Source organism: Spermophilus citellus, assembly GCF_964194105.1.
Source record: "Spermophilus citellus genome assembly, chromosome: 4".
NCBI lineage: Eukaryota > Metazoa > Chordata > Mammalia > Rodentia > Sciuridae > Spermophilus > Spermophilus citellus.
Window position 1 is genome coordinate 123,048,734 of NC_138185.1, and position 13,357 is coordinate 123,062,090.

Below are 13,357 nucleotides of genomic sequence, written 5' to 3' on the forward strand. Positions count from 1 at the left end.
CAATTCACATCAACTTACCAAAATAAGTATATGTAATAATAAAACAACATAATAAATAAAACAAAATCATTTGGTTAATTCCCCTTTATCATCATAAATTTAAGATGAAAATATGATATTACATTCAGGAATACTGCTTTATGTCATGACACCTTGTTCTGAACAATAAAAAGATTACAAGATCTACTTGAGTACTTAAAACTTAAAAGAAAAAAAGTTTAGATCAATAAAAAAAAGGAAATCTCAACCTCATTCAAAACTTCTATTAAAAAACTGTAATTAAGGGCTGGATCTGTGGCTTAGAGGTAGAGCATGCACCTTGCATGTGTAGGGCACTGGGTTTGATCCTTAGCACCACATTACGTAAAATGAAGACATGGTGTCCATCTATAACTAAAAAATAAATACAAAAAAAAACACTTTAATTAAGCCTATTTAAAAATGTATATATTTCAGTCAGTACAAGAACTAAGAAAAATTAGGTTAATTATTTTTTTTTTTAAAGAGAGAGTGAGAGACAGAGACAGAGAGAGAGAGAGAGAGAGAATTTTTAAATCTTTTTTAAGTTTTCGGTGGGCACAACATCTTTGTTTGTATGTGGTGCTGAGGATCGAACCCGGGCTGCAGGTATGCCAGGCGAGAGCGCTACCACTTGAGCCACATCCCCAGCCCCAGGTTAATTATTTTAAGCATTTGCTTTTTAGTGTTTAAATTACTGCTGATTAACTTATGAAAGTTCTGCACATAGTAATACACAAAAATAATTTTCCTTCTATGTCTGAATTTTTTAGGATCTGAATTTAGTAAAGATGTTGTTTAGCAAACAGAGAGGGGAGGGCTGCTTAAAAGAGTAACTAAAAATTCTGCTTTAGCAACTAATCATTCAGATAACAGTGCTAAAGTCAATATTAGAGGAAATTAAAGACATTTCCTAAAAATAATTTCTTACATATTTTTTTGATCACTTTGAATGCACTGTTTTATATGGATAATGATCTTATGTATACCTTCAGATTAAAAAATCTTGAACCTAAATAGTAAAAATTTTAGTTTCTTAAATTTTTGTCTTTCTACTTTCCTTGTTCCTTCCTTAATAGAAATTAAAACATAAAACCAAACAAAGAAAATGACATAAAAGTTTAAATCCATTTGTAAAATGGGAGTCTACTTTAAGAATCCCCTAATATCTAAGACCTTAAGTGATAACATATTAATATTTGATTAAATATTAACTTAATATATTATCAATAGCATATTAATGCTTTATTTTAATATTGTGTAAAAACAGCAAATATTGCCATAAAGTCAGTTGGCTACTAGAGTTTTTATGGTAATTCCAAGTCTAAGGAGGAAATATTTAGATAGTTCCAATAAAAGTACCCTAAGAACTAAAACCACAAGGCATCATAAAGCAAATGTCTGATGTACAAAGACTGAGTCAGGGACACACAAGCTGTCTCCACACAAGATTCTTTTCACCTAATTAGCCTGGTAAAAGGGATAAATAAATGTTTATATGTTGAACAGTTTCCTAAATAAAAGGTCCAATATTATCTTTTCCTCAAAATTTCCAGATAGGATAAGGGGTAAAAATAAACTTTCCTCTCTGGTAACAATAAGAAATAAAAATTCCAGTTCTCAGTTCAAAGCATCTTAGATTCAACTACTGTTTTTGCTGTATTAACAAGCACAGTTGACTATTATTGATCTTTAACTGTGAGGAAAATTCCCTCAGGTAAACCAGGCATATTTTTATTAATCTTAAATTAGTGTCATTAAGCAAATTTCACTGTTTTTTTTTTTTGACTCTGAATTCTATTATTTCCCTAATAATCACAACTTTTTTTTTTTTTTCTCATTGAGAGAGAAACTAGAATTTCTAAGGGACAGCATTTGAAACTAGTTTTCTAAGAATAATCAATGTATGATTAGCTTAGCTACCTTCACTTAAAAAAAATAAAATTAGGGGAACTGGGATATAGCTCTATGGTAGAGTGTGTTTGCCTAGCATATGTGGTGCCCTGGATTCAACCCCTAGCACTGTTAAAAAAACAAACAAACAAACAAACAAAAAAACAAAATAACACCTGATTTCCTTTTTTCCCCCCCAGCAAATTTATGACCAAGAGGAAAGAAACAAGTTTGTCTTCCAAAAACATTAACAAGGGCTGGGATGTAGCTCAGTGGCGGAACACTTATTTGTCTAGCATGCACAAGGCCTTGGGCTTGAGTTCCAGCAAAAAGACGATAACAACAAAAACCACTAATAAAGCTAAAGTGAGTGACAACATCTTTCTTGGAAAAAGTTATAGATTTAACTCATGGGTATTTGTACCTGCTTGAATCAAGGAAAGAAAACTTTCTTGGGCTCATATATTATAGTCTCAGAAAGTTTTATAAATGAAAACAAAACAAAATAGGTCAATGCAAAAGTCCCTGTCATTTCATGTCTTTAGCATTCCATGTTCAGGAAACTCTACATGACCTCGTGTTTTCTTTATCATCAAAATATTATATTTAACTATACTAGGTGCACAGACAGTCTAGAAATTTGAAATAACTGTACTTTCTTCTCTTGTGTTAACTAGCAACGAATTACCCAGCAGAACAAAAATGTAGCTTAATATAGACTCTCACTGGCTTCTGTGCTTTTAGTAACTGAAAATGTTTATTTGAAAAATGTCTTATAGGAATTTGTAATGTAATTTTAGTTACTTCCTTGCTACTCTAATTCTGATGAAAAAACAAATTACATGGGCAGACAGGTGTCAAAACCATGGCTACACCAATTTTCAGTACTATGAATCCCATTAGAGGAGGAAAACTACTGATTTCCGGAGTTTTTGTTACTTTTTTTTTTTTTTTAACATACATAGGACAGTTTTAAGTTCTGCATCTTAAGCAAAAACTAATAAAAATTTGCTTGATAAATCCCACCAATTAGCATTTGTAAAATTCATAAATTCATGTTAGTCTGATCATATATGCAAAATATATTCATAAAACTGTCTAGTGTTTTTCCAAGCTACATATTTGTAGAATATTTTAATACAAGTGGTAGTAAGGACACATTTAATTTTTTTTTTTTTTATCGTAGAGACTAATTTACTTGTCCTTGGATGACATAAGAAGAAAACCTGGTCTTGGGAGATGGTCCAGAGTTCAAATTCTGACCTTAGCACTTACTAACTGGGTGGAAGTTGAGCAAATTACTTGACTTCTTTGAACCTCATTTTCCTTATTTATAAACTGAGGATAGTAACATCTAAATGACAGTGGCTGTGACACCAAGTCTTTAGCATAATTCCTGGCTGGAGTAGCCCTTACAGTCTGTTAGTTTCTGTCTCTTATTCTCCAGATTCCATCCAAAGCTCAATATTCAAAATGTGTTTCTTGTTTAAGTTTTTATAATTTGGGTTTTTGTCATGGCTCTCATGAGGATTAAAATAATCCTGACACAACTAAAGACCACTGTGCATAAACTTTTTATACCTCGAATGGTCTATAGCCTCTTTAGTTCAAGGCCTAGAAAAATGGAGGCTGCTTAGACCAGAGCCAGACTGAACTCCAGAGTCTTTGAGGAAAAGAAAAGACAAAAGAGTCCTTTCTGTCTGCCAACTTTCCTATCTTTGACCTTTACAACTTTTTACCTTTCTGCATAAAGGACATAATTAATTTATATCAATAAGAGAAATGAATGCAGGCTGTATTCTTATAACAATAAAAATCCCTCAGAAATCCACTATTTCTTTGGTATTTTTTAAACACTGAAAAAGGTATAATGTCAAAATGGTTTTAATTTCCCTATTTATCACAAACACATTAATACCCTACACAACATGATACATAATATAATCACACAAAGTTTACATGTGACAGAATATAAATTTCTTGAATTAGTGGGAAAAATAGAAGGAACAACTTGGCTTTTCTTTTCTGCATATATAGATTCCAGTCTGTTACACTTCCAACAGTACAATATGAAAAGGCTCTTCTTCCTCTCTGGCCAACATGTCATTTCTGCAAGTCTATTGGTTTTATTAAAAGGTCATATAAACATTCAAATATATAAAAGAAACTTGAAAACTTAAAAATAAAAACTGGAAAAAGACATTTTGTTTAAGACCAGAACCATTTAGGATTACTCATTTCTCATTCTTTTTGTAACGAGATGTTAAAAATGAAAATCCATGTAAACTTCCAGCTTTTCAAAATATTAATCTGTATTATCATCTCAAATCAATAAAAAGTATTAAAGAGTTTAAATTTAATTACCAAAAATATTATAGAAAATTCCTAACACAAGTAAAGAAGAACATTTCACTTAGAAATTATTAATAAAAGTGCTAATTTTTATTATAAAGCAGTTAGGCATACATTTCCCAATACATACGAAGATGATGCATTTACAGTCTTTTGAAAATATATATATCACATAATTTTCTTAGTGAAGAAAAATGAAGTAATTAGGGACTAATATTTCTCATAATTCTAATAATTATTTGAGAATAACAATTTTTAAAACAAAAGGTGGGTAAGTGTAAGGTCTTGTGATTCAGAGGACTAAAATAATGTATCATCTCTTTATGCATTTTTCAAGAACATATAAGTCACCTTAGACCTGTATCAGGCACAAGCTATCAATTTTCAAGCCACACTTCTCTACTATACCAGTTATGCCATCTACCATAAGCCTGGAAATACTTAATACCATCAAAGCTGTTCTCACCACCCGCCTCTCAGTGTAGAACAAAGAGAAATGTTGTAATAGAGAGATCTGTGCTCTTGAAAGAATAAAATCTAAACACAATTTTGAGTTATAGTCTCTTTGCTTCTGGGGTCCTGCATAATTAACTTTACTAAACTTAAACGTGTGTGCGTGTGTGCGTGCATGCTCACATGTGAGCATGCTCTCTTTCACACACACATTCACATACTACTTTCAAACAGACTTGTTTCATTTAGACTCCGATACAAGAGAAAAATATTTTCACATCTGAAAGGCAGGTGGCAAGGAAATTATTATAGATCAAGTAATTTCACTTAAATTACCCATCTAAATCTATCTCTCACATTCTCTAAAGCTGTGCTTTACATGGCAACCTGAACACATATTTTGAATAAACTTGAAGATATTTTGGCTAACTATCCTCTATTAAGAAAGCTTACCCAAAAGTTCATAAACCAACCACTGGCTGAATCCAAAGGGACGTTACACCAAAGCAGTTGGCAAATGAAAAGTGCTTTTATTAATAGTTCTCAGAGGTAAAAAGGAAAAGGACGATTATATATGATTTTATTCCTATTTTAGGCAAATGTAATCACAATTTTTTCAAACTTCAAACATTAATATCAAAATGCCTCCCCCCAAATCACTAAAACAATGTTACGCATTTTTCTTAAGATGTCTATGGGGAAAATTTGTTTTTTTTGGGGGAAAGACTGAAAAGAAAAATATGAATTTCTGATACAAATCAAGATTGATATTCATTAATACAATATCTTTATAATGTTTATTAAGCACTTAACAAAGATTAACTCCTATTAAGTCTCTCAGAAAAGTTGTTTCTTTTTAGAATATACAAAATACTTTGGCTTTAAAGATATTTTTTGCAGAAACATTCTAGTTAATATTAATTAACTAATTTAAAGACCAGAAAAATCTTGTTTAGCAATACAGAATAGTATTATTTAAAAACACCCAACCATGTGGTATGAATCGACCAGGAATATATTTTTTCAGAAAATGTTAAAATGCATTCTTTTAAAGATAGTGATTTATTTTATGAATCTGCACAGGGTCAAAATTTGAGTATGATTAGAAACAGATGGTCTCCCAGAAAAGTCAGGCTCTGGACCTGAAACTCCAAACAGGAAATACGGCCCTCACTAGCTGACTGCTTCCCTAATCATTCCCAGAGCTTCATACTTGTTATTTTTATGAATATCCACGATGACTTTCATCTTTTCCTTCTATCTATAAAGCATCAAATAATACTCAATAAATATTTGTGTGTGTGTGTGTGTGTGTGTGTGTATATATATATATATATATATCATATAGTGATTTCATGTTTACAATATACCAAAAAAAAAATCAAAACAAATGTACTTTCAAGCTCATTGCTAGTAAAGACATTAGGCTAAAAATAACGAACAAATTCAAGTTTATTTTCTGCACTATTTTAAAAATAAAAGTCAAAAACTTTGAGTTAACTGTTGAAGATATATGACTTTACAAATAAATACATAATCTAATTTACTACAGAAAAGAATAAAACATAACCTCACAGGTTTTACTTAAAAGCAATTAAACTACACTGCTTTCCATTAAACAAGTCAGAAGCTATGAACAAAGAAAAAGGCTTACCGTTTTCCCATTATAGTAATACATCAAAGAATTGCTGCCCATTCCAGGGACAGGATAAGCACAATACATGTTGATTTTGAAAATGTTACTGTTTGCAGTTAAAGCACACAGCTTCTCTCCAAGACATTCATCCACTCAGGCAAACAGAGTAAGTCTTCAGTAGTATGCATCCACACATGGATCTACTCAAAAGGAACTTATGCAAAATAGGACTGAACCAACTCAGAGAACACAGAGGGAGGGCTTATGCTGTAAGTAACCTCTTTCAATTTCCATCAAGTCCCTGCACTGGTGGAGGATACCAATAAGACAAACTTTGGGGTATTAAAAACATCCCAAATTTCCCTTATAAATTCTAAATAAAGAAAAGAGATATTGTGCCCTAAAGATAAATATCCCAAGGAATTACTAATTCTATCACATAAGTATATATCTACACACACACACACACACACACACACACACACACACACACACAGAGGCACACACAAAGGAAGGCAATGGACAGATCTTTTGCTAATCTGTTTTTAGTTTAATTAAATTAGAGCACTTGTGGCAGGGAAACCTTGCTTGCTACACCTCCAGCAACATTACCATCTGGCATGGTCTAAAGTTGCTTCCAACTTTGATAAACACATGATCAAGTAATCAGGAATTGGAAACACTGAATCATATGTAACAAGAAGGATCCAGGCAGTTAAGCCTGTACAAAATCACTTCCTGGAGAAAGCAAACTGTCCAGTACCTATTAACTAGCTAGAATAAGCCATGTTGTTTTTTTTCTAAGTTATAAACATTATATTGAAAAATTTTCAGAGGAACATATTTCATTAAAAAGTTTATTCTAAAAATTAGAAAAATTCTTATAAATTACCTGTCTTTAAAATGGTAACATTTAATAATATAGATTTTTCAGTTATAAAGCTCCTTGAATTTCTCATAAACACTACCAATGGAAAATTTATAAAGGAATGCAGTCTTCTAGAACATCTAATATGTATTATAAAATTCATAATTAAATAGGAAAAAGAAAGTTTTGTTTCCCCTTATAAGAATATAAAAAGCTGGTGTGTGCACAGACAAAATGTGCACTCCACCTAATAAACTAAATGAGGTTTCCTAGAAGTCTTTCCCCTCTCTAAGCTTATTATTGTTCTAAAGGAACACTTTATATTCATATTTTATGGTGATGTCCAAATTTCTCAGAAACAAAAAATAATCACTGTGGGAAGAAATGTCTCATAGATTTTTCTAACTCATTATGATACTTCAAAGTCAAAAGGTTTTAAACACTGTCTTCAAATATATGTTCTCTCATATAAACACATTTTGCTATTTAAAATTTTTCCAATTTATCTTTTGGTGTGGATTCTAACCCAGAAAACAGAATAGCAACTTTTCTTTGATCTTACTTCCTGTCAAAACCTCTGTACTATCTCTTCTCCCTGTGCCTCATAGATTCTAACAGAACTGTGTTAATCAAAGGACAGCTCACAAGCTGCAAAAAGGGGCACATCACTTTTTTAAAAGGCAACTTTCACATAAGAGAAATCTATGAAATATTCTATGAATATTATATAAAGAAGCATCTATCCTTATGAAACATATTGATCAAATCATAGCAATAAAACTGAATCAGACAATAAGGCCAGCTAACTTCACAATGTTTTAAAAGCTGATGGTATCGAAACAACAATAAAACCTCCCTACACTCTCCAGATATAGAAAAGGCTAAGCAGCAGCTGCAAAAGAACATCACTGTACAGCAGACTATTAAAATGCCAGTCTGCAGAGTGGTGTGTAACTTCCTCCCTCCTGAGAGATCACAAAGACCCATTTCAATCCTTGGAGAACTGTGTAAAAAGCGTTGATTTACAATTAACAATACCATGTCTTAAAACCATTCAAGTAAATTTTAGTCTTTCATAGACAGTCTTTCTCTATTGACAAAATGGCTACTTTTTAACAGGAAAAAAAAAAAAGAAGGAAAATTAACCATTTAAAATAAAAATTCCTTCTATTAATTATTAAAAATAATTTACTTTTCAATAGAGATTGAAAAGGAAGAAAGAGGGAGCCACAATGTACTAACAATAGTTCAACATTTTCTTTGTATAATCATTGCTCTTACAAGAGAAAACTTTTTCATACTGGTTAAAAAATTCACCTATAACAGTTACTCTTTTTTCTCTGGTGCTTCACAAAAACAGAGAGTACTATGCTGCTTTTTAAAAAAAAGCATAATGTAAATTCAATTATGCAATAGTGGCTATTAAGGCATAATGAAAAATTTAACATTTCCTCATCAGTACTTTATTTTGGGGGCAAATTCCATTATAATCTGAAGGGAATAAACAAACATTCAGGTAAAAGAGAATTCAGATTAGAGTAAAGACAAACACAACTGGGTAAGATTCACTGTTAAACCTGAAACTGAAGGGGAAACAACTGTTTCTAAACAATTGAGTAACTAACTAGAAACTTTTGCTTTTACCTTTCATTCCTTCTCTCAAAAGCAAGTATAAACTCTATACATGTGTAGGTAAGACCTTCCTTCCAATCCACCCCATGGTCATTTGGTATACATAAATGCCTAAATTAACAGTAGATTCAGGTATTTAAAAAATGCTTTATCTATATTTGTGTCTATTATATTCATTTCTCAAAAACAGTAAATCATCAAGAAGGCTGATGATAATTTAAGTAAAATATTCCTAGATTCTATGCATATGCTATGGCAATGTGTTTTAAGTTGGTCATTCCAAATTCTACCTCTTTGAAGTAGGCTCTTACCCACAGGAAACTAAAACTGGCTGATGTGCAGTCATTTGCTTTATCACAATTATAAAATTTATCTTCTATGACAAAGTCTTTTTTCTTTTTCTCAAAAATATTTTTTAAAAAACTCATCTATGCAACAGCTGCAGAACAATTTTCCCCCTAAAGAGAATCATATTACAGAAAAAAATGCATATAGATGGATCAAGTGCTGCTCTAGTCAATGCAGTTGTTTAATCTTGCTTTTTTTTTTTTTTAGAGGAACATGTCAAGGGTTAATCCTGTGACTCAGTCTGACAAAACGAGTCAGCTGGAGACAGGGCCAATTTTTAAACCTGATTTCAGACAGGCATGCAGTCTGCACAGAGGCTCTGTACTGTCATGCACTTTTTTTTTTTTTTAAGTGATTCCTTTATTTTTTAAATGGGCCTTTATTTTGATCATTTGTTTATATGCGGTGCTGAGAATCGAACCCAGTGCCTCACACATGCCAGGCAAGCACTCTACCACTGAGCCACAACCCCAGCTCCCTGTCATGCACTTTTTATTCTGAATTGTTTCCACCCACAATTCTACATAATCACTTATGCATTACTCTGAGATTATGTGATGGGACTCAACATTCACATCATCTAGTCCAATAACCTAAGTTTTATAGCAAGACTAGCATTGTTATACACACAGGCAACATGATTAATGAAAATGTCAGAGAATCTTGAAAAAATGAGACTTGAAGTCTTACATCTTCTATTAACAAACTGATGATTCCTGGCTTAAGGATTAGTACATTTTACCAATTTTTTAAATTTTTTTTTTAGTTGTCAATGGACCTTTATTTTTTTAATTTGTTTTTATGTGTTGCTGAGAATTGAACCCAGTGCCTTACACATGCTACCACTGAGCCACAACCCCAGCCCACCAATTTTTAAAATATGCTTTCTCCTAAAATGTTTTCAGAGTTGATGGTTCTTGCTCTAATAATCATCAAGCACAGACCTAAACTGGTTAAGAAAATGGTATATTGTACAATGGACTTTGTTTTCAAAAAGTGTACTATGGTATGAACTTTCTGGAAACTTCTATTTATATTTTAGGCTTCTCTGAAAAAACTCCCTTCTTATTTTTCAGATTTTCTTTGGAGAGTCAAGCAAAATTTCTTGGAATTACCTATGTTGTATTTTAATCTATTTAATTTAGCTCATCTTTATCCCTGATGATTTGATCACTATAATAATTATAAACTTTTAAAACTATCCTTAAAGCAAGAATTTTTCAACTGACATAAAATTCTAAACAGTTTTCCAAAGAAAAATTTAATTGAGTCAGGAATGTTGGCATATGCCTGTAATCTCAGCTACTCAGAGGGCTGAGGCAGAGGATGGCAAGTTTTGAGGCCATTTTGGGTGACTTAGGCATAGAGGGCTTGTCTAGTTTACGTGAGGTCCTGGGTTCAATTCCCAGCAATCAATCAATCAATCAATCAATAAAATAAAAAATATAAAAAATAAAATAAAAAAGTTAATTGAACTGAATTACATACACTGAATTAATTAACTAAGTCCTATTAAATATTATTGTACATTCTTCTAAAGCAAGCAACATTCCACACTGTCCCCAAAAGCCAGATAATATGGCTGAGAAAAGTAAATATAAGATCTACTCAGAAGTCCTCATGAAAGTTTCAACATTATTTTTAAGTGAATCAATTCTTAGAAAACATAATTTCAGAGTGATACGTGAAGCCAAAGTTCAAGTATGATTAATTCTACAAATGAACTCTATATTTCATCCCTAAAGGATGAAGCTCAATTAATAATAAATTATTGGTGGCAAGGGAGGTAGGGGTGAGGACAAATGAAAGAGGATAGTAAGTGGTAGGATCTATATGCAAAGCAAAAGACTGTTCTTCCCCAATGCCTCCTCCTCTTAGCTCGTAATTGGGCAAATTTTTAGTTAGCACTGCCAACTAAATCAAACACCCAGTCAGATATCAAACTTCCAGGCTTTATATCTGAACATTATAGTATGGAATTTTCTAGTATATGCTACTTTGTAAATAAGATCATTCCTAAGTGTTGAAGAAGTTGGTCTGATATTTTCATATTTTAGAAATTTAACTTTATAACAAAGAAAATAAGAATATAAAATTCAAGAGAAATAACATATTCCTCTCAATGAATGAGGAATATTATTAACACACACATAAAAATGTATTTCCCATGGCTGCGGGGTATAGCTCAGTGGTAAAATTCCCAAGGCCTTCTGTTCCATACCCAATACCACCACCAAAACAAAAATGATTCCAAGACCATTTCTTAAAGCAGAACAAAGACACATGATAAAATTCACATATCAGCATCTGTCTTAGACACAGGACATCCGATTGTGTATCATTTCTTTACAAATATCTCAAGTCTAACTTGAGTTTTAGAAATGTTTAATAATGATTAACAAAACATAAAACACCCATCTGTATAAGCCAATGGAAACAATCAACTATATAACCTGCATTTTTAGGGTAAAAGAACACTTGATTAATTCTTCCTTTGCCAACCATATTACTATAATGAAGATGTTTAAAAACAACTACATCTCCTGGAAAAGAATGCAAATAACTCTCTAAGGTAAATAAATACACTGACATTAACACTACAACTGACAAATCATGCAAAGGTCTTAAAAAGCACTACAATGAGATTGAATTACCATTACTAAGAATATGTAAAATCTAAAGCAAATCATGTTTCTTCTGATCACAAACCCTTAAGACAAAGCAATTTTTTTAAACATTTATTTTTAGTAAAGAGCAGGTCCCTCTGCCCTAGTAAATCCTATATTTCTTGGTTGGCCATTTCTTGCCCCACATGAATTGCAGTTTGTCACTTCTCATTTACCTCTTGAAATACCACTGTAAGAGAATCATTAACTATGTTGCAACTTGATAATTTTCCTGCAGATGGCTCTATAATCACAGGACTCCTACTGGGTGTGTGTGTGTGTGTGTGTGTGTTTACATATGTAAACACACACACACACATACACTCAAGAGGACTTGCAGTTTTCTAAACTCAATAAACCAGCACTTCTGAATCTAACAACGGCAACAAAAACTGTAAGCAAACAAAGCTATTTTAAATCATCTATAAAGGTAAGTGATTTCTGTAAAAACAGTTTTGGATTGAGATAGCTCTCTTAAAAAAAGTGTCATCCTTTTTTCTGCTATTGTTGTATACTATTTTGGTCAGCTCAATTCCTTTCCTTCTGAGCTGGAAAATGCCAGATTCTTCCAAATTATGAGAAATGAAATAGCACCAAGATATTCTATTTCATTTTAAACTTAATTTTAGAGTCCAGAAGTAACATCTGCATCCTAGCCCAGTATCATTTCAAGAATCTGCAATCCAAAGCAATAAATAACTTACATATTAAGTTATTTCTGGTCCACTATCTATATTTTTGTTTCAGTAAAAAATTCTTGCTAGTGGTGGTAATTTTTAATACTTTTCCCCACTGAATAATACTGAAAATCTTCCAAAATTTCCTGCCTCACTTATGTAATGATCTAGTAAGAAAGCAAACCTAAATTTGCCATATTTACTAAAAGAAATCATGTACAGGCTAAAATTATGAAAGGACCAACTTAAAAGAATAATTTCTTACTTCTGGTGACTACTCTCAACAAAAGCCACAGAATACTTCATTTTGAAAATGCATCTGAGAAGAGTATGATAAATAGGGGAGGAGATAAAAATGGTAAAAATGCCTTTTCAACATGGAAAAAGCAAAACAAATACTATTTGACTAATATTAAATATGCATCACCAGTAAAAGTAAAATGCTAACCATGACAATGGTCTCTTACAAGACAGACTTGGAAACAGACATAAAATTTGGATGAAGCCAGGCATGGGGCCACAGGTCTGAATCCCAGATACTCAGGAAGCTGAGGCAGGATGATTGAAAAGTTAAGAAGGCAGCCTCATCAACTTAGTGAGACCTTGTCTCAAAAACAAAAACAAACCCAAATTAAACTAAATAGCGTGAGGGTATGGCTCAATGGTAAAGCTTGTGCAGGGTCCTGCGTTCAATTCTCAGTCCTGAGGGGGAAATAAAAACCTTGGAAGAAATCTGTTAAACTACTTGTTCTGTGTATCTATATCACATGTAGATTCAGTAGAGAAGATAAGATAGGTTGCTTAGGTTCCAGAA

The 13,357-nt window shown here is 32.1% G+C and overlaps 1 protein-coding gene across 15 annotated transcripts in view; it reads right to left on the reverse strand.

Moving 5' to 3' along the window:
* The window catches only part of TCF12 (transcription factor 12), a 361,634-nt gene that overhangs the window by 61,375 nt on the left and 286,902 nt on the right, over window positions 1-13,357 (reverse strand). The window contains exon 1 of one of the 15 annotated variants that reach the window (XM_081290078.1): window positions 6,371-6,525. The exons of 13 other annotated variants lie outside the window; for them this stretch is intronic. In XM_081290078.1, the coding sequence (XP_081146204.1) occupies window positions 6,371-6,439 (69 nt within the window). In that variant the 5' untranslated portion in view covers window positions 6,440-6,525. Of the gene's footprint in view, window positions 1-6,370; window positions 6,526-13,357 lie in introns of those variants that run through there. One more of the 15 variants, XM_081290079.1, reaches the window with a different exon arrangement.